We start from the raw sequence: 17,752 nt of genomic DNA, 5'->3' as shown, positions 1-17,752 counted from the left end.
CGCAGAGAGGGGAGCGGGAAGGCAGCGAGCGGAGCGGTTATATTAGCAGAGCCCGCTTGCTTTTTGCCTCCGCTCCAGGTCTGGGCCGTGGTTGTGGAAAGAGCTGCCCTAAGCCAAGCTCCCTGCACGCAAAGACGATGTCCGGTGACACTTTTTTAGCACCTGCAGCCACCCCCCGCAGTAAATTCGTTTGCATAATGAACCGGCAGCTCAGAAGCCGGTTGATGCCCGCTGGGCCACCTTGAAATTCCACAGAACATCAACCCCGGGCGATGCGGGAAGGGCGGCGCAGGCAGCGGGCCGCTCCCCTCCCGGCCGGACAGCGCTGCAGGCCGCTCCCGGCGCCTCGCCGCTTTCCCGCCCCGCCGGGCACCGGACCCAGGCCGTGGCGGAGCCGCCCCCGCCTCGGGTGGTTCCCCGGCCCGGCTCCGCCGCATCATTCAGCGCGGGGCTACCGGAGCGGCCGGCTGCAGGCCGCGACCCGCGGGGCGGTGCCGGTAGCCCGGGGCGCGCGGCGGGCGGGGGGGGACGGCACCGGGGCGGGGGGGGGGGGGCGCCGCGGGCCACGCACGACACATCGCGACAGCCGCGCCGAACGGCCGGGCCGGGGGAGCCGCCGGGGGGACCGGCCGCGGTCCCGGGGAGCGGCGGCCGCGGCCAGGATGGACCAGTCGGTCGCCATCCAGGAGAGCCTGGAGCCCGGGGCGAGCTGCCGGATCGTATCCTTTGCTTCGGCCGAGGCGGGCGCGGGGGCGGCCCCGCGGTGCTCCCGGCTCTCTCGGCGCTTCCTTGACCCTCGGCTGAAGGCGGTGCAGGGCGTCCTGGCTGCTGGGGAGAGCGCGGAGAGCCGGCTGCTGGGCCTGGTGGAGAGCTGCGGGCACCACGCGTGGGTCTGCGGCACCGGCGGCGGTGGGGAGGGGGGAACGGGGTGGCCGGGCGACGTGCGGGACCCTCGGGGGCCGCCCCAGAGCTCTGCCCGGGGCTTTCAGCCGGGGGGGGGGGGCAGCGATGGGAGGGCGATGTGCCTCGGCATTTCTGCTGTGCGCTGCGGCTGGGGCAGCGCAGGGCCCGGAGGTTTTGGTCCGGTAACGGAAATACATTCTTATTTAACTGACAGGGCAAGCAGGTGGGTGGGCACACGGTAGAGAAGATGCTTTGGGGTTTGCTGGGCACTGCGGGATGGAACGGGGTCTGTCCGTACTTGCAGCGGCACCGGAATCGAGGAGGCATCGTGTCCATGTCTGCTCCGTGCTTGCAGGATCCACGTGTACACCCACCGGCGGATGGCCATAGCGGCTGAGGATGTCTGTCTGGAGAGGGTTATCCCGATCACCGAAGGGTTTGCGGTGGAGGAAGGTACTGACACCCTTTGGTGGCGTAGTGGCCACCTCCAGAGCGGGGGATGAAGAGGTTTGGAGCCTGTATTTTGTTGTTGTACTTGCTGAAATCCAGGATCTATTCAGCCGTCACATTTTTTCTTCAATTTGTAATCCCCGGTGACGCTTGTGTGTCACACAGCATAGCTGGAAGGGCCCTGCTAGATTAATTGCTCCGCAACGCGGAGCTCCCTGCGTCCTCCCAAGCGCCAGCCGCAGCCTCCCACCCCGCAGGTTTGTTCTGCCCCGTCCCCGTTTGTACAAGGAGTATTTGGGGTTTGCGGAACTTACCGGGCTCGCTGACCTCAAAGTATCGGTGCGCTCTGCAAACCTGTTACTCCGCTTTCGAACTGAACTTTGTTTTGCTTTCACAGTTGTGCTCGACGGCGACCTTCACGTCATCGGTGAGTTCTGTTGTTGCTCCGGTGCCTGTGTTGCAGGCGTTCCTGGGCCCTGTGCCAGCGGCGCTCAGGGGGGCGGGAGCGGGGCTCTTGTGATGGGACTGTTGGCTGGGGCGGGGGTCTCATCTTGCCGCTGGCGGGGGACTCGCTGTGCTGCTCGCCGTGGTTCAGCTCATGCTGACGAGCGTTGCCGCCCCGGTTCAAGCAAAGTTTAACGCTTTTAAACTGCTACTGGAAGGTTGGTTATTGTCACTGAAGGAGCAGACCGAAAATTATTATACAGGCTGATTTTTGTATTTTTAAATGGCGTCCTCGTGTAAAATGTGGAAAAGGACCCTGATAAGGGCACGGGGAGACTTGCTGCTGAAGTCTGCGCGCACGCAGCAGCCGCGCGATTCCTGAGGCTCGTTGGCACTGACCAGGAGAGCCCTTCTCCCGTTGTCTCCAGGCGCTGACGTGACTGTCCGGCTCAGCTGGGAAGAGGATCAGCTCACGGTGCGGTTGCCGTTCGGTTCCCACACGCGCACGTTCCTGCGGGAGGTCAGCCGCTGCGGCCCAGGTGGGAGCTCCGGTGGGGCGGGGCTGGGCTGGGCTGGGCCGGGCCGAGCCGGCCTCTCCGCCCGGGAGAAGCAGCGCCGGCCGCTGAAACCGGTCCGGGCCCGCGGGAAACGCGCGGGAAGCTGCGGGCGTGGCGGGGCGGGGCTCCCGGGGGCGGGGCGGGGCTCCCCGGGGGCGGGCGGAGCGGCGGCAGCGGGCGGCGGCGATGTCCGCGGGTGGGCAGCCCCGCCGAGGTGAGTGGCGGGGAGTCGCCGGCTTCCGCTGCGGGACCGGGACCGGGACCGGGACCGGGACCGGGACCGGGACCGGGACCCGGACCCGGCGGCTCCGGTTGCGGGCGGAGGAGTCACGGGCAGCGGGAGCGCAGCCGGTGGTGCGGGTACCGCGGGAGCGGAGCTGCCAGCGCCGCCGGGCCCTGCCCGCATCTCCCCGCATCTGCCGGACCCCGGCAGCCTCCGAGGAGCCGCGCGTGGCTGGTTGCGGGGGTCTCTTCGCCGGGCGGGCCCCCCCCCCACCCCCGCCGCGGTGCTCGGCGCACGGACCGGATCCCCGCGCTCCCGTTTCCCGCTTTGCAGAGCGGGCGTGCGGGAGGGTTCGGCGAGCTGAAGCGGTTCCTGGAGTCAGTGCGGGACGGAAGATCTGCGTGGTGCTGCTCCTGGTGTGCCCGCTTCAGCCAGGCTGGGCCCCTGTGATCTGTGAAGGCGCAGTTCGGTGTCGCTGCCATTATTCCTTCCTTTTATTTCTGTGTTTATCAGTAGCATTAAAAAAAAAAAGAGAAGAGATGAACTTTGTAACTGAGGGAACAGTGCAGCTTGGGTTGAGCCGAGGTGGGGACCTGGAGACATCGCCTCACTGGTGTTTTAGCTTGCAGCTTAGAGCGGACTGGGCGAGACTGGGGCTTATCTACGTGCTTAGGACGAGAACCGTGCTGGATGAAACACAACTCTGGCTCCTTTGTTGGTGTGGTTTTGTTGTATCTGGAGCACGGTAACGCTCTCTGAACGGTAAGCTGCTCAGGAAGCGGTTCCCCTATCAAATCACGCCTTTGAGCTTTGGCAGAGTTGCCTTTTCAAGGCTTCATTGTGTTTTTCTTGAGTCAGAGGAGTCTAGGGACCTCTTTTTTCTTTTCTTTTCTTTTTTTTTTTCTCTTTAGCTCTTGTATTAGCAGAAGAAAATGCTCTCTGCCATCACTTGGGGTCTTTTGGGACGTAAGTTGATATAGAATGAGGTTTTGTCTGCTGTTTTCCAGCAATAGGTGTAACCCATCCTGTCCTTAAATGAACATGCGTATTGAGTTAGCAACTTTTATACGCAAATCAAAGCACATTTAAATACTGTGTAAATGCTGCCATTTGCTAGTAGAGTGGTATTGGTTCATTATATCTTCTGTGAATCATGTCTGGCTAATGAATAAGGTCATCTGTAAAGGGATTTAAATGTGCTTTACCCTGTATGGCTTATGTTCACAATTTTGGTTAAAACCCCTGCCTAAAATCCTATCTGTGTGCATGCCTGTGCAGTCACAGCTGCGGTGTTGCTTCATTTGCAACCCTGAAAAGACCAAACCTACTTCCCTCCAGCCCGGAGCAGCCCAGTCCTACATGGACTGTTGCTTACACTTTCATTAAGTAAAGAGCAGACTGGATAAAACTCGTATCACTGATGACAAGGCTGATTTAATTCTGCCTTTAAAACACTAAGCGCGGATCCTACTGTATCCAGAAGATACGAGACATTTTCCTGCTGTAGAACAGGACTACAATGTCACTGCACATTTTTAACAAGAAGGTGTTTATGGCTGCTTAAATCTCCTTTAACTGCAAATCCTGTCTGATTCAGACCATGCATGCTCTGCTGTTCTGTAATCTCTGCACATAGCTCTCTCTTTCTGTGCCCAGTTCAATTATTGAACAAGGTCATTATCTTGCTAAAAGTATTCCACTTCAGATTGCTAATGTATAGATCGCTCTGGCTAGAGCAATCTGTGTCTAGGTATAAATTTATCTAAAGGAAACAGCCCTTTTGCAGGGCTAATCTATTTATTAGGACAATCCTACCTGTAACTGATTGTGGCTAATGAGGTTAGAATGCAAAAGTGTGATATATGACTGTGATCTTTGGATCCGTGTCGGCAGCGCTGAGGAGGCACGCAAGTCTTGCCGCTCCGGCACTAACACCTTCCGCGTGCTGGCAAGTGGCATCGTCCTGTATGGGTAATAAAGCCTGAGCTGCTGCTCCCTTACTGTTATCAAAGTAACAGTTGTCTGTTAAGTGAAAGTTCAAGTTGGTTCTTGTCACCGTTGAGATACGTTGCATGGTCTTTATCGGGAGAACTTACAGAGCCTCAAGCAGCGCTGATTAAGTACCTAGTATCTGTGGAGAAAATGGATGGCTCTGACCCAGCTCTCCGAGACCACGCTTCACAACGCATCTCTGAACTGTGGACGCTCCTGTTCAAGTCTACGTGACTCTGGCTGTGTGATATGTAATGAGGTTTGAGTCACGTGCTCTTCTGCGACCAAGCTCTAATAAATCCTCTTACACGCTGTTTATTCTCAAAGGGCTCTTGGGCAGAAGAGGTTTTCCAAGCGGAGAATACGGCTGCTTCTTGTCAGCTTGTTGATGTTCTGAGTGCTTAGGTAGAGTACTTCAAGTTCTGTATCTGGTTTGTGCTCTCGTCTTGGAGAATGTACTATGACAGCAGTAACATTTCAGTTTTTCTGGGTTGTGCTTGCTGAAGGAGAAGCTCAGTTGAATGATTAGAACCTTATAATCTTAAGAACAATTTCTGTATCATCATGAGATTCGTGGGCTAAATGGCATAATCTTGAGATTGCTGTTTGTGCGTCTTAATCATGGAGACCCCCACGCAGAATCCTCTTTTTTAACTGTTACTTTGCAACCTGTAGGATCAGAATGCTGTAACTGAGACGAAATGCTGAAAGACTGGTTGAATTTTGCTAACGTTGTGTGATGTGTTCAGTGTCACGCCTGCATTTGGTTTTATTTGCATGGTAGCAGCCCTGTTATTTTTCTTAGGAACGTGCAGGCACAGTGGGTTCATGTGGTGACTCTGTACTGCGCTGCCTCGAGGGGGGAGATTCTTGTGCTTTGCTATGTCTTTGCAGATCAGCAGAAACCCTTTAAATGGTAGCGTGGGTGAGGTTTTTGGTGGTTTTTTTTTCCCCTCCCCTTTATCTTTCTTTCGTTGTACTTCCTGTCTTGCTTCAGAAAGGAAAAACCTGTTATTAACATACATTTTTTGGATTCTCAGGATCAAGCCCTGGATTTTGTGCTGCTAAGTCCTGGTTTGGCTTAGCTGTAAGGTTGAGCCAACAGCAGCCTGCTCCAGCAGCAGGCAGGCAGCATGCAGCAGTTCTGCTCCCCATGGCCGCGCAGCGTGCTAGCGTCGATTCTTCCTCTGGAGAGGAAGCTGCATCGTCACAGAACAGTTCTGTCAAAATAAGCTTAATTTATCAGATAACTGAAAGCCAGACTGCGGGGCACTTTGTTTCTCCACACAATCTAAATTATATTTTGCTCACAGACTTTTGCCAGTGTTTGCATAAGTGTGTTGATAAATTAAAGAACACTTTGTGTTTAAAAAGTGAAACTTTTTTTTTTTCTTCCCCCCCAGAAGTGGTTGGCTCTGAAAGCATCAAACAGAATGGAAAAAAGCTTGCAGCTAGTCAGAACCGGAGCCACGACAGCACCGATAAAAGTGCTCCCAGGTATGGTATCTCTCTCACGTCTTGTGTAGGTTTGGTGAAGCAGTTGAAGGGGGATTTGTCCACGTCAGCTCTTTGTGGAAGGTCTAGTGAGGAGTAAAAGTGGTGGCAATGTTTCTTTGCTGGTTTAGCTGTGCCTACCCTCCACGTAGGATCTCCGTGTAGTGACAGTAAATATATACAGCACCAGCGTTCTGAGTGCTTCTTGATGATTGTGTATGGGTGGAATGAACTGCGGTGGGGAAATTGTTGATGCTTTGATGTCTAGAGGAAGAAAAAGAAAGCGAAGAGAGCTTTCTTTCTGGGCTTCCTGGTTTTCAGCTGGAAACCGAGTGGGGAAGTTGGTCTCTGGTGCCAGCGTGTGAGGTCTGTGCATGCACCAGTGCTCGAGCAGTCTTGCAGCCGCAAGCTAGTTCCATCTGCCGGAGACCGTGTCGGCTGCAGTCCCCAGAGGTGGTGGGATCTACAGCAGAAGTTGGGAACTTTTTGGGAAGAGAAACTTCAGACTCTAGTTAATTGAGAAAAAAAAAATCAGCATAGCGTGTTGTCAAAACTTTAGTGGGAATTTCAGCACAGTCGCTCAGAGAGGGTCCTGCTAGTCCCCTGTTTGGGCATATTTTTGCTGTTTAGTGGGACACAACTTGCTAGCATTGTTTATTTTGACTTCAGAGAGCTTTGGCTTAGGGCCAGGGTCTCTCATAGATAGACTCTTAAAATGATGCAGTTTCATTTTCCAGTTCCCAGGACTTTGTGGACCCTGCTGCGTATCGTTCAAAGCCTGTCTGTGTGCTGTCCTTGGCACTGGTGTGCAGGTTGTTGACCTTACATTTATACCATCCACTCGCTTGTGGGAACTCCCAAGCTGTGGCATTATTACTGTTGCAAAAGGAGTTTGCAGAGCCAGGAGATACTAAATAAAACCACCTCCACCCACTCTGTGCTGCCTCCTTTCCAGGCAGAGCTGTGAGTTTTCCACCAGAAGGCTTTTTAAACAAACAGTTTTTCATTCTTCTGCTGAGGGAGGTCAGAAGGGCTGAGCAGAGGCAGCGGGAGATGAGGTTTGCATCTCCTTGCTCCAGTGAGCAGGAAAGGCGTACAGATTAATATATCGACATCCAGGTGTACGGCCTGCTCTGAATCAACAGGCTGCACCAGGTTAGTGAAAACCATTTGTTTTTTCAGTTAGTTAAACTGGTTTTATCTAGAAATCTGAACTGTTCTAAGAAATGCTCACTTCAGTCTCGTTTGCTTACCCCAAAGGTTGATTATCTATCTTTTGTAAAACAGACAGATAAATGCAGTCAAGTCCTTGGTGGCAGAAATAAGCTGTTTAGGGTGTGGCTATATCCTGGGTGTCATCATGCAGTTTTGCTTTTGTTTGCAGGCAAAACAAACTCAAACCTGAAGTGACGACTGAAATGGTACGGTCCTCCAGCGTAATGGTTTCAAACAAGGCTTCGATCTTATCAGAACCAAAGTTTGGACTAAGAGATACTATTGTTAAATCTCGCCTTGTACAAATGGAGGATTCCTACACAGACATCCAGCGCTTCAGGTAACCATCATTCCTGAGAAGAATGTATTTTTGCAGGGAGTAAGTTAGCTAGCGTAAGCTGTCCAAATAACTCATGTTCATTATTTAAGCTAGTATCCCTGCAAATAGGAAATCTTGTAGAAAAGTATGATCCGTCCTTTCCAGAGCAGCTTTTTATCCTCGTTTAAGCACTAGCAGAGAAGCATTTCATTCACGTCTCTGTCAAGGCTTGCCTCGTGGTTCTTGTTGAGCAAATGGCCGTTTTGAAATGACTTTTTGGTGTACTTCTTTTAGACCATGTCTGGAAATGTGTGCACCTCTGGCCTTCTCTCTCACAGCTTCTGTTCATCACTTACCCATTTGGTTGTTCCAATAAGCTCGTAAGAGCTTGGGCGAAATGTATAATTAGGACCAAAACTTTACTGTGGTTGAAATCCTTTTATGCAAGTCATTCTATGGATTTATCATTTAAAACTGCTACTGCAGAGCTCTAGTATTCTTTTTTTTTTTTACTACTTTATGTAAAAATGTGTATCCTTCTGTAACACGTGTCTGTAGAGATGCTACTGTAATTAAATCATTTTAGGAATTTAAACTTTGCCACGTTTTCCTAATTCCCCCCTGGAAACAAGTTACTCCTAAATAGTTCTATGTAGAATTGAGTATATATAGGTATTTCCATCAGCTCTACAAGTTGCAGCTCTGGAATTTAGTTAATTTCTTTGCAGGTTTTTCGTTGGGACATACAATGTGAACGGTCAGTCACCCAGAGAGAGCCTTCAGCCTTGGCTGAGGTGCGATGCCGAGCCTCCAGACATTTACTGCGTGGGGTGAGTGTCTCTTTCTGGCCTGTCCTTCCAAACCTGGACTGTGGGATGCTTGCCTGTGAATCTGTAGCATGAAGGTGTTCAGCCCAGACGCCGCGGCTGAGGAATGTTTGCGCTGCCTTACTCCATCGCACAGCTTGAGAGCGTGTGTTTGCGTAGCCTGAAAGGGCTGTCAGTCTGGTAGTGTCTGGAGACTCTGGCACTGCAGTGTTACAAAATCTTTAATGCCATTCAATTTAGTACTAATAGTAACTTAGCTTTACCTTTAACATACCTCTAAAATCAGCATAACGGAATTTGAGTTTTCAGCTATAAATTTAGTGAGTATACATTGATTTAGTTCTTTCCCAGAGGAAAGGGCTGGAGCGTTATAAACAAGTGCGTGCATCCATAGATTCCTTCCTCTGACACAGTTTCCAGGAGCTTGATCTGAGTAAAGAAGCCTTCTTTTTCAATGACACACCGAAGGAAGAAGAATGGTTTAAAGCTGTAACTGATAGTCTTCACCCAGATGCCAAATACGCAAAGGTAAATGTGGCTTTTGGACTGTGGAATCATTTTCCACTTGGGCCCCTTTTTCTTTCGCTTTCTGTTCCCAATTGCCGGTCTTCCAGAGGCTCACTGTCTGCAGGCTTTTGCTCAGTCAGAAGTGCTCTGAACGTGAAGTAGGTAGCGTTGCTATGGAGGGTGCCGGGGCAGGAGACTGGAGGTAGGCATCCACGCATAAAGGAACCTCCTGCTATCTTTGGAAAAGAGAATAGGAAGTATCTTAGCATCTTCCGTGTCTGTCTCCGCAGTGCATGGGTGGAATGAGTTGTGAAGGCATCTTGGTAGGAATACTGCTTATGTTTTGGCTCCTGCTCCTTAGGGCTGCTTTGTCTCTCCTCACTGTTGTTGAAGGGAAGCTCCTTCCATGGGCTGTGCCTGTGCTGTATGTTCTGCTTTGGGCTTCAGCTTCGTTTACTGGGGTGTTGGTCCCTGGCTCCCTCCTGCGCTGTGCAGCTGGAGTGCCTGCGTACTGTGAGCCCAGCTGGTCCGTTGGATGAGCCTGGAACTCTCTTTTTCTTCATCTGCGTTTCGGTGACTCGTGTTCTGGATTGGGGAGCGATGTGCCTTCTCTCATCAAACCCCTCCCGCTCTGTATTTAATGGAACAGAATCTGTTTTTCAGGTGAAACTTGTGCGGCTCGTGGGAATCATGCTTCTGTTGTATGTGAAAGCAGACCTTGCTTTGAACATCTCTGAGGTGGAGATTGAGACTGTGGGAACTGGAATCATGGGGAGGATGGTAAGAACGGCAACTGTGCGTGAGAAGAGGTGAAATTTAGAAGAGCCCTGGAGAGCTCCTCTCCTTAGGTGTAGTGGTTATTCCTCCAGCTAAGGGGTGCAGCTGCCTTTAGAAGCACACAGTCCCGTCCCTGCGCCAGCTCAGGGCGTCGCTTGAGGGAATTGCCATGTGCTTGCAAAGGCTCAAAGGCCTTGAAGAAGAATCTTCCCTGAAGGCTTTTTTTTTTTTTTTTTTTCCTGATTGCTGTACTGGGCTGTGTGGGGCCTTGCTTTCTCATGTGTTCTGATGCTGGCTGTGATTTTGCCCAAACCAAATTACACAAGGTAACATGAGCAGAAGAAACACGTCTCTCCAGATTAGTTTTCCTGAGGAGGACTTACTGCCCTCTTGTCATTCCACAGCACTGGAATGGAGTCAGGGCCCTTTGAATGGAGTTTCTGTGAACATTTATCTATAACTTGACAAAAGGTATTTTTGACCAGCTAAGCCATGTACTTCCTCCATTTACACTTTTTTATAGTTTGTGTTGAAAGATCCAGTTTGTTGCTAAACAGGTTTCAGGACTTGCTGAAGTAGCTGACCAGCTCTCTTACTGAGTTTAATTTCCTTCTATATGAGCTAATTCCTGAATTACAAACTGAGTTCCGTGTGCCTGCTTGCTGTGTTGGGTTGCCGTGTGCAACCCCCACATGACTTACTGACTTGAATTCATGAAGTAGTTATCACCAATTGGTGTTTTCAGCCTTTTCCTTCCTCTGGAATTAAATGGTCTGCCTCGGTGTCTTCTGGCTTGTCCACTGCTTGTAACTTGTTTGGGGATTCATCTGTTGTGGAGAAGGTTCTGACCAACGTCTTTGTCTTTATTTTTCAGGGTAACAAAGGTGGTGTTGCCATAAGGTTTAAATTCCACAACACTAGCGTGTGCATTGTGAATTCTCACCTTGCAGCTCACACGGAGGAATATGAGCGGAGGAACCAGGATTTCAAAGATATCTGCTCTCGAATGCAATTCTACCAGCCGGATCCAAATTTGCCCCCTCTCACTATTGGCAAACACGAGTACGCTTCCCATCTGAGCCTTGTGAACCACTGCACGTGGCGAGGAAGAACCTTAAGAACGTACTGGGGTGTGAGGGATGTGAGAAGGGGTGCCCGGTGATCTAATTGTCAGCCTGGAAGGGCCAGAAGTGCTTCACCATAACCCTGGTTCGGAGAGTGGTCACCTATACAGTTCTGATAAGTCACTTGCCTTCTCCTGCTCTTCCAGGCCTTGTTTTATTTTCAAGCATGAAGTGGGAATGCGGCAATAATATGACTAGGAAAAAATTTTTTACAATGTGAGTTATAGAACACTGGCCCAGGTTGCCCAGAGAGGCGGTGGATGCCCCATCCCTGGAAACGTTCATGGCCAGGCTGGATGAGGCTCTGAGCAACCTGATCTGGTTGGGGATGTCCCTGCTTCTTGCAGGGGGGTTGGACTGGGTGGGCTTTGAAGGTCCCTTCCAACCCAAACCATTCTATGATTCTGTGCATCGATTTCCCCAGTGGGTTGTGGGATTTATTCAGCGTGGAATATTAAAAACACCGGATACTAAGAGTTAGCGACAAACATGCAGAACAGGAATTAAAAACAGCAGAGGTAGAAAATGTAGCTTCTCTTTCAAGCTTTTACTCTTACTTTTTCTCTGATGGAGAAGCAGACACAGCATCCGATTGATCGTGTCGAGATTAGGAGAGCTCACGCTCGCATCGGAAGGTTTAAGGCGCCGCTGCGGAGCTGTGCTTCCCGCTCACAGCCAGCTTGCCTTCTGGACACCTGTAGGCCTCTGTGCAGACTTCTGGTCTACGTTCTCTTTCAGTGTGATCTTATGGTTGGGTGACCTCAACTATCGGCTGGATGACCTGGATGTGGCAAAAGTGAAGCAGCTTGTGGATGAGAAAGCGTTTCTAGAGCTTTGCCAGTATGACCAGGTACTGATGTCTCGCCTACCTGCAGGTGGTGCTGAGGGTGCAGGTTACGAACTGCACACGTTCTCCTCAGCCTTCTCCCTGCTGAACATCTCCCTTTCAGCTCTTATGGGAACTGTGCTTGAGCTTATTTAAATTTTTTGTGTGTGTGTCGTTTTCTTTTGTAGCTGAAGAGGCAAATGAATGCAAATGCCGTCTTTGAAGGCTTTATGGAGGGAGATATTTCTTTCCAGCCAACATACAAATATGATGCTGGCTGTGATGACTGGGACACAAGGTACAGTGGTTGCCTTGCATGTGATGCTACCAATGGCTAGTGTTATCATTGAAGGAAGTAAAAACAAAGCTGAAAAGAATTGCAGATCTAATGTTTATAAATAGGAACAGTTCTGAGATTATTGCTGTTCCTCTCCCTTGGGTTCAAAATCCATCTCCAGTTTACTCACAGTTTGCGTCTATCTATATTGCTTTTCTTCCACTGCTACTTGTCAGATATTCCTAATCTTTTTCCCAGGAATAATCTATTGAGTTTCCTCTTAGTTAGGGTGTACAAAATAAGGAATCGTTTTAGCTTCATTCTTTTGGTTTGGTTTCATTTGGTTGGGTTTTTTTTTTTCCCAAGCAAAATTTTTAGGATCTTTTATTTGCTGATATCTGCTATACCTACTCAGTTCAGACATTTTCCTGCAAGAACCATCATTCCTGTAATGCACTACACAGAGTGCCTGATCTGTTCTTAGTAAACTGGGAACGTTGGCTTCAAGCGTGGGAATGAAATCTGTGCAGCAGTCAGTGGAAAAAAAAATTAAAATGTTAACTTTAAATGTAGAGGCTGAGTTCTTCATAGTCGTGATTCTTATGGTCGGAAGTGTCTCTGAGTATTACTTTGTATGTTAAGTGTATCAAAAGAACAAAACAAATAATTACATCTTTGAAGAAGTAGAAAGTGAAGCATGATATCGAGATACCTAATAGTAAACGATCAAACTTTTTATTACTAGTCTAAGAAACTCTGGAAAACAAAACTTTGATCCAGAACTAACTCCAGGCCTTGTCAGGAAAGCAGTCTTTGGGAGAGCAGTGTTCTGCCTTGTGTTGTTAACTCCACCTGAACTGTGCCTGGAAACCGGAATTTTTACCTCCGTTTTAGCGAGAAGTGTCGTGTTCCAGCGTGGTGTGATCGGATACTCTGGAAAGGACAGAACATTGCTCAGCTGAGCTATCGCAGCCATATGGCTTTGAAGATCAGTGACCATAAGCCAGTTAGCTCTGTGTTTGATATCGGGGTAAGTACATCGGGGCTGAAGGGGATAACTGCTGACCTCGTCCTCTGTGTGGGGACAGAGGGAAGGAGGAGGGAGGATCTCCTGCTGGTTTCCCCTCCTCCTGCTTTTATGGCATCCACAGAGAACAATAGCTTAAAAGGTGGGCTAGATAAGATACTGAGATAGGACTGTTGTTCCTGGTAAGCTAGGGTTGTGTTCCATGATTCTTCAGGTAAGTAGAATAATGCATGAATTTCTGTAGCTGTTTTTTCAGAAGTGTTCTTTTGTCTTTTTTCTTATTTTCCTAATAATTTTAACAGAACCTTGCAGTGCAGGAATGCTGCATCATTGACACCACAGTAGTACTGACCGGGTCACTCGTTTCCTCGTTATGGCAAGGTCCTTTACTGCTGGATCCTTGCAGTGTTAGTGCTCCGAGCGCTCTGTTCATTACAAGTGTTGTATTTGCTAGTGTGCTGCTAAAATCAAATCACTTCCGAGCTTTCCAGCTGTGTGACAGCTCTCCTGCAGAGGCACAGTAAATGCCAGTTGCTGTAGTGTGCGTCCTTTCCAGGTGAAGGTTGTGAACGAGGAGCTCTATCGAAAAGCCTTTGAGGAAATAGTCCGCTCCCTGGATAAGCTGGAGAATGCCAACATTCCCTCGGTGACCCTCTCCCGGAGAGAGGTAGGGTATGTTCGTGTGCTGTGAGTTGCTGGAGAAGCTGAGGAACCCTAGACCCCAGAAGCGTGTTGCAGCAGAAGTGCCTTAGATGGCTTCTAGACCCTGGGGTCTGGTTCCAAAGAAGTACAATATTTTGAATTCCAGCTGTTCTCTGTTTACAAGGCCTAGAAATACTTGTTTCTGTTTAGATGCCGGTAAATTCCATTCACAGTACCAGGCTGAAATGTAGGCTGTGTTACTCTCTGAGGTGGGGACAGAGAGTGTAAAAGGGTAGTTTGTGCCTTTGCTCTGACTCGTTTGAAACATAAAATGTAAAATCTGAAGGATTTGGAGAAGGTCACAGAACTGCATTTGCTTTGTGTGTTGCAGGCTAAAAAAGATAAGCAAATGAGACATTTGAGGCCACAGCTATCTTGTGCTCAAGCTTCATTGAGGCTGTTTGAGGGAAGCATTTGTTTTAAAGGGCCCACTGATGCAAACGACTTTAGCATACAGAGTAAGCAAATGTAATCCTGGAAGAGAGGGGGTGCAGGAGCAAGAGGGTTAATCTGGGTATCTTGCTGCTTAATGATTAAACCACAGGACAGGAATTGCTGCTGGTGCTTGCCAAGGTGGAATTGGCTGATGATGTTGACTGACATTTGTTTCTAGTTCCATTTTGAGGATGTTAAATACATGCAGCTGCAGGTAGAGCAGTTTACAATCCGCAATGGGCAAGTGCCCTGCCAGTTTGAATTTATCAGCAAACCAGATGAGGAAACGTACTGCAAGGAGTGGCTGACCGCTAATCCCAGTAAGGGCTTTCTGCTACCAGGTGAGCTCCTTGTTCATCTCGTGTTAATGAGCTAAAATTGTCACCTTCTGGCTTAGCTCTCTCTGCTGTTTTGAGAATACTATGCCTGTTTGCAGGCTTATTGGTTTAATACTTTTTTTTTAACTGAGTACGGGGTTATTTTATCCTCTTTTGGCAGATGCTGAGGTCACAATTGAGTTGGAGGTGTTTGTTAATAAATCAACAGCTACACACTTAAACTCTGGAGAGGAGAAACTTGAAGATATCTTGGTCTTACATCTTAACAGGGGGAAGGATTATTTTCTATCTGTAACAGGCAACTACTTGCCAAGTTGCTTTGGGTCTCCCATTCATACGCTGTGTTACATGAGGGAACCGATCCAGGACATGTCAGCAGAATCCATTCAGAAACTTGTGAGTTAAAGACAAGATTCCCTTCCGAAACCCACAAGAACCATTAAAATGAGATGTTAAGTGCTGTTCATTGCTAAAAAGCCTTCTTCCACTTCCCTGGTCCGTACTCTGAGAATGTTGATATAGCTTGTGCTTTCCAGTGCACCATCTCCACATCTCGCATTAGTTCTTCACGTGGATGAACCAACGCATTAAATGCCTGCACAGTTAAATAAGGTGTGCGGCTTCTAAATGTAGACCTTTTCCCCGGAGCCTTTGGCTTTCTCCACAGCGAATGGAGATGTGTGTGCATATGTGAGGCTTGATGTAACACTTCCACAGAGCAGAGTGTATGTGAAGTGTATTTATAAGAGCAGCTTGTTTCTTCTGTCTGGACTTTTGATATAAATGTGCCTGTTGTACTGGTCTTGTATGAAGACTGGTGGGTGAAACTGTTCAGTTTCTTAACAACTCTAAATTCTAACATATAAGCTCTGTGAAGCATTTTTGCAGAGTTGAATAAGAACTTGGCTAGCTACTTTTTTTTTTTTCCCCCCCTCCTTCTTCTTACCCTCCCCTCCTCCCTCAGACCCTGATGCCACTCGAAATAAGTGATGATGTTGTTCAAGCTGAAAAGCCTATGGACATTCCAAAAGAGCTGTGGATGATGGTGGATCACTTGTACCGCAATGCTTCCCAGCAGGTTGGCAGTGTTTGTAAACACAAAATAATTTGTTTGTGTTAGGTTTAGTTTTGAAGAAGAAGTTATTGCTAACTGTGGATGTTTGGCCAATGGTAAAGAGAGATGAAGGACATCTGTAGTAAGTGATCCCAGGACCCTGGGTTGCACTGTTTCGCTGTTTCGTGATGGTGACCTTGTCTGTGTGCGGCATGCATCAGCAGCTGTCCTTCTGCGTTGCTCTCTACTGCAGTGCCACAGCCTTGCTAGGGGAGGATTTGTGGTGATAACTGCCAATTCGGAGAGATTTTTCCAGCCAGATTATAATGACATTGCTCTATTTAATCAAATAACTTTTATTTTCCTTGAGACTGAGTAATGGTCTGCTTTGCAGGAGGACCTGTTTCAGCAACCAGGCCTCAGATCCGAATTTGAGCAAATACGAGATTGTTTGGACAAAGGAATGCATGATACCCTCCGTATCCTTTTAGACTGGTCGCCGGTGAGGCTCGCTATGCTGTAGTGATCAAAACGGAAAAAGATTTTCTGAGTCTTTTCTGCTCCGCTGTGGCTTTTAAATTACTGTCTCTCGTCTCGGGGTAGCTGAGACCTGCAGTTCCTCGCTGTGCCTTGTGATCGGTACCAGTGCCTCTGCTCAGTCCTTGCGGTGTTGATGAATGGTTGCTGATGAATTATGTAAGTGTCTGCCTGCCAGGAGCAGACTCCTTGCTGTTTGGAGTCAAGTGATTTAACTCAAAGCCGTGAACAATAGGAGGAGTTCTTAGAGACCTAAGCAAAGATTAACATTTCAGCAGAAATACGGCCAAAGCTGTGCTTGCCTCTTCCTTAACAGTCCTTTGGATCAGTTGGCAGCAACCACTCGGTAGCAGAAGCCCTGCTGCTCTTCCTGGAAAGCCTGCCGGAGCCTGTCATCTGCTACAGGTTCTACAGCAGCTGCTTGGAGAACGCCAGCAACTACCCGCTGAGCAACCAGGTATTGCTGCCTTCACTGGGAGGCTGTTTCTGTAATTCTGGAGGGAGGGGAGGCAAACCGTTCTATGCCAGGCCAGTAACAGGATTTTGCCTTCAAAAACTTATTCATCTGATAATAGAAGGGATCTAGAACTGGTGCTTCTTGGTTATTAGGAGTTGTTAATATTTGCAGGCAGGGTGATGTTGGTAGTAGATAAAGCTGCTAAGCCATTGCCATGGCTTCATTATGAATGTTGGGGTTTTTTTTCCTCTCCTCAGATTATCTCTAAGCTGCCAGCGTGCCATAAAAATGTATTTGAATACCTAATGGCATTTCTACGAGAACTACTGAAAAATTCAGGGAAGAACCATTTGGATGTGAATATTCTTGGTAAGGCGAGCAAAATAACCATTCTGTTCAAAGGGGCTTCGCAGTTTGTATAACAAAACAGATTTCTCCAACGTGAGTGCCGTCATGGCCTCTGCTGCTTTGAAGAATCATTGCAGTAGCCTGGAAAAAGTTGTAAAGTGATCCAGAGACGCACGGGTCATCAACTTTATCTTACCCCGTTCTGAAGCCGGGCACTCTCTCACTTTGACTGACTGGGGCTGGTGGGACTACTCTTGGTGTCCTGCTGCTGCTGTCCTCTTCTTGTGTGTGTGTGTGGCTTTTTTAAAATCTTATTAATTTGTAAAAATTATTTTCCCCAATGCAGCTAGTATATTTGGTGGCTTGTTACTGCGCCCTCCCCCCGGACATCCCACACCCGATATAACTGAAAAGAGGAAAGCTCAGCAATTTATCCACCAGTTCCTCTTGAAAGAAGACCATTTGCCATGAATTTTAGATGCAGCTGATCTGATTTTTAGACATCAAATTACTGTAAAAATATATATTTTTTTTGTACAGTATACTGTCTTTTTTATTGATATCACAGTATTTTATACAATCTATTGCTCCTGAAGGCACATACCAGGCACTTTGAGTCAGGTGTCACTGTTTAAGCTGTAATGTATATCAAAGTTCTAAATAAGCTGTATGTAGACAAGTAAAAGTATAAGAGCTGATATTTACACTGTATTTTATTTAACTAGTATTAAAACTCAGAATTTTTATGTCCTCGTTATTTAAATAAAAAGATCTCGGTGCGTTTTTCCAGCCTCTCTGCCCGTTTTCGCTGTTGGCTGTCTTAGCGTCTTGGTTTTGTCTCCGGCACCGCCACCCCCGTTTCCTTCCCCCACACCGGGGCCGGTAACGCGCGGGGGCGAGCACCGGCGCCGCGCGGGGG

General features: G+C 48.6%; 1 protein-coding gene across 4 annotated transcripts; it reads left to right on the top strand.

Annotated features, from left to right (window-relative positions):
- Window positions 1-627: 627 nt before the first annotated feature.
- INPP5B (inositol polyphosphate-5-phosphatase B) lies at window positions 628-17,602 on the top strand. 4 transcript variants are annotated; one of them, XM_086765197.1, is made up of 22 exons: window positions 628-719; window positions 807-886; window positions 1,259-1,356; window positions 1,751-1,780; window positions 2,226-2,336; window positions 5,976-6,066; window positions 7,448-7,618; window positions 8,326-8,427; window positions 8,838-8,952; window positions 9,595-9,711; window positions 10,583-10,770; window positions 11,571-11,682; window positions 11,847-11,956; window positions 12,830-12,965; window positions 13,519-13,629; window positions 14,278-14,440; window positions 14,598-14,833; window positions 15,402-15,515; window positions 15,886-15,970; window positions 16,358-16,485; window positions 16,743-16,854; window positions 17,180-17,602. In XM_086765197.1, exons 1-22 carry the CDS (start codon window positions 663-665, stop codon window positions 17,302-17,304), a joined length of 2,592 nt encoding a protein of 863 aa, XP_086621323.1. In that variant the 5' UTR covers window positions 628-662; the 3' UTR covers window positions 17,305-17,602. The 4 variants fall into 4 exon arrangements, with proteins under 4 accessions (XP_086621323.1, XP_086621322.1, XP_086621324.1 ...); XM_086765196.1 differs by having other exon boundaries at window positions 5,973-6,066; XM_086765198.1 differs by having other exon boundaries at window positions 691-719; window positions 807-890; window positions 5,973-6,066.
- The last annotated feature ends 150 nt before the right edge of the window (window positions 17,603-17,752 follow it).

Source organism: Chlamydotis macqueenii, chromosome 22 (genome assembly GCF_036417535.1).
Source record: "Chlamydotis macqueenii isolate bChlMac1 chromosome 22, bChlMac1.mat, whole genome shotgun sequence".
In the NCBI taxonomy this organism is placed as follows: Eukaryota; Metazoa; Chordata; class Aves; order Otidiformes; family Otididae; genus Chlamydotis; species Chlamydotis macqueenii.
The sequence above is the reverse complement of the archived record's forward strand: the minus strand, read 5'-3'. Positions and strand labels throughout refer to the sequence as shown.

Bases quoted from the DNA above. Each gene is read 5' to 3' on its own strand.
- INPP5B (XM_086765196.1), top strand. From the start codon at position 663: ATGGACCAGTCGGTCGCCATCCAGGAGAGCCTGGAGCCCGGGGCGAGC. The intron at 1,357-1,750 runs GTACTGACACCC...TTGCTTTCACAG, and splicing joins AGGGTTTGCGGTGGAGGAAG to TTGTGCTCGACGGCGACCTT. The intron at 15,971-16,357 runs GTATCCTTTTAG...CCTTTGGATCAG, and splicing joins AGGAATGCATGATACCCTCC to TTGGCAGCAACCACTCGGTA.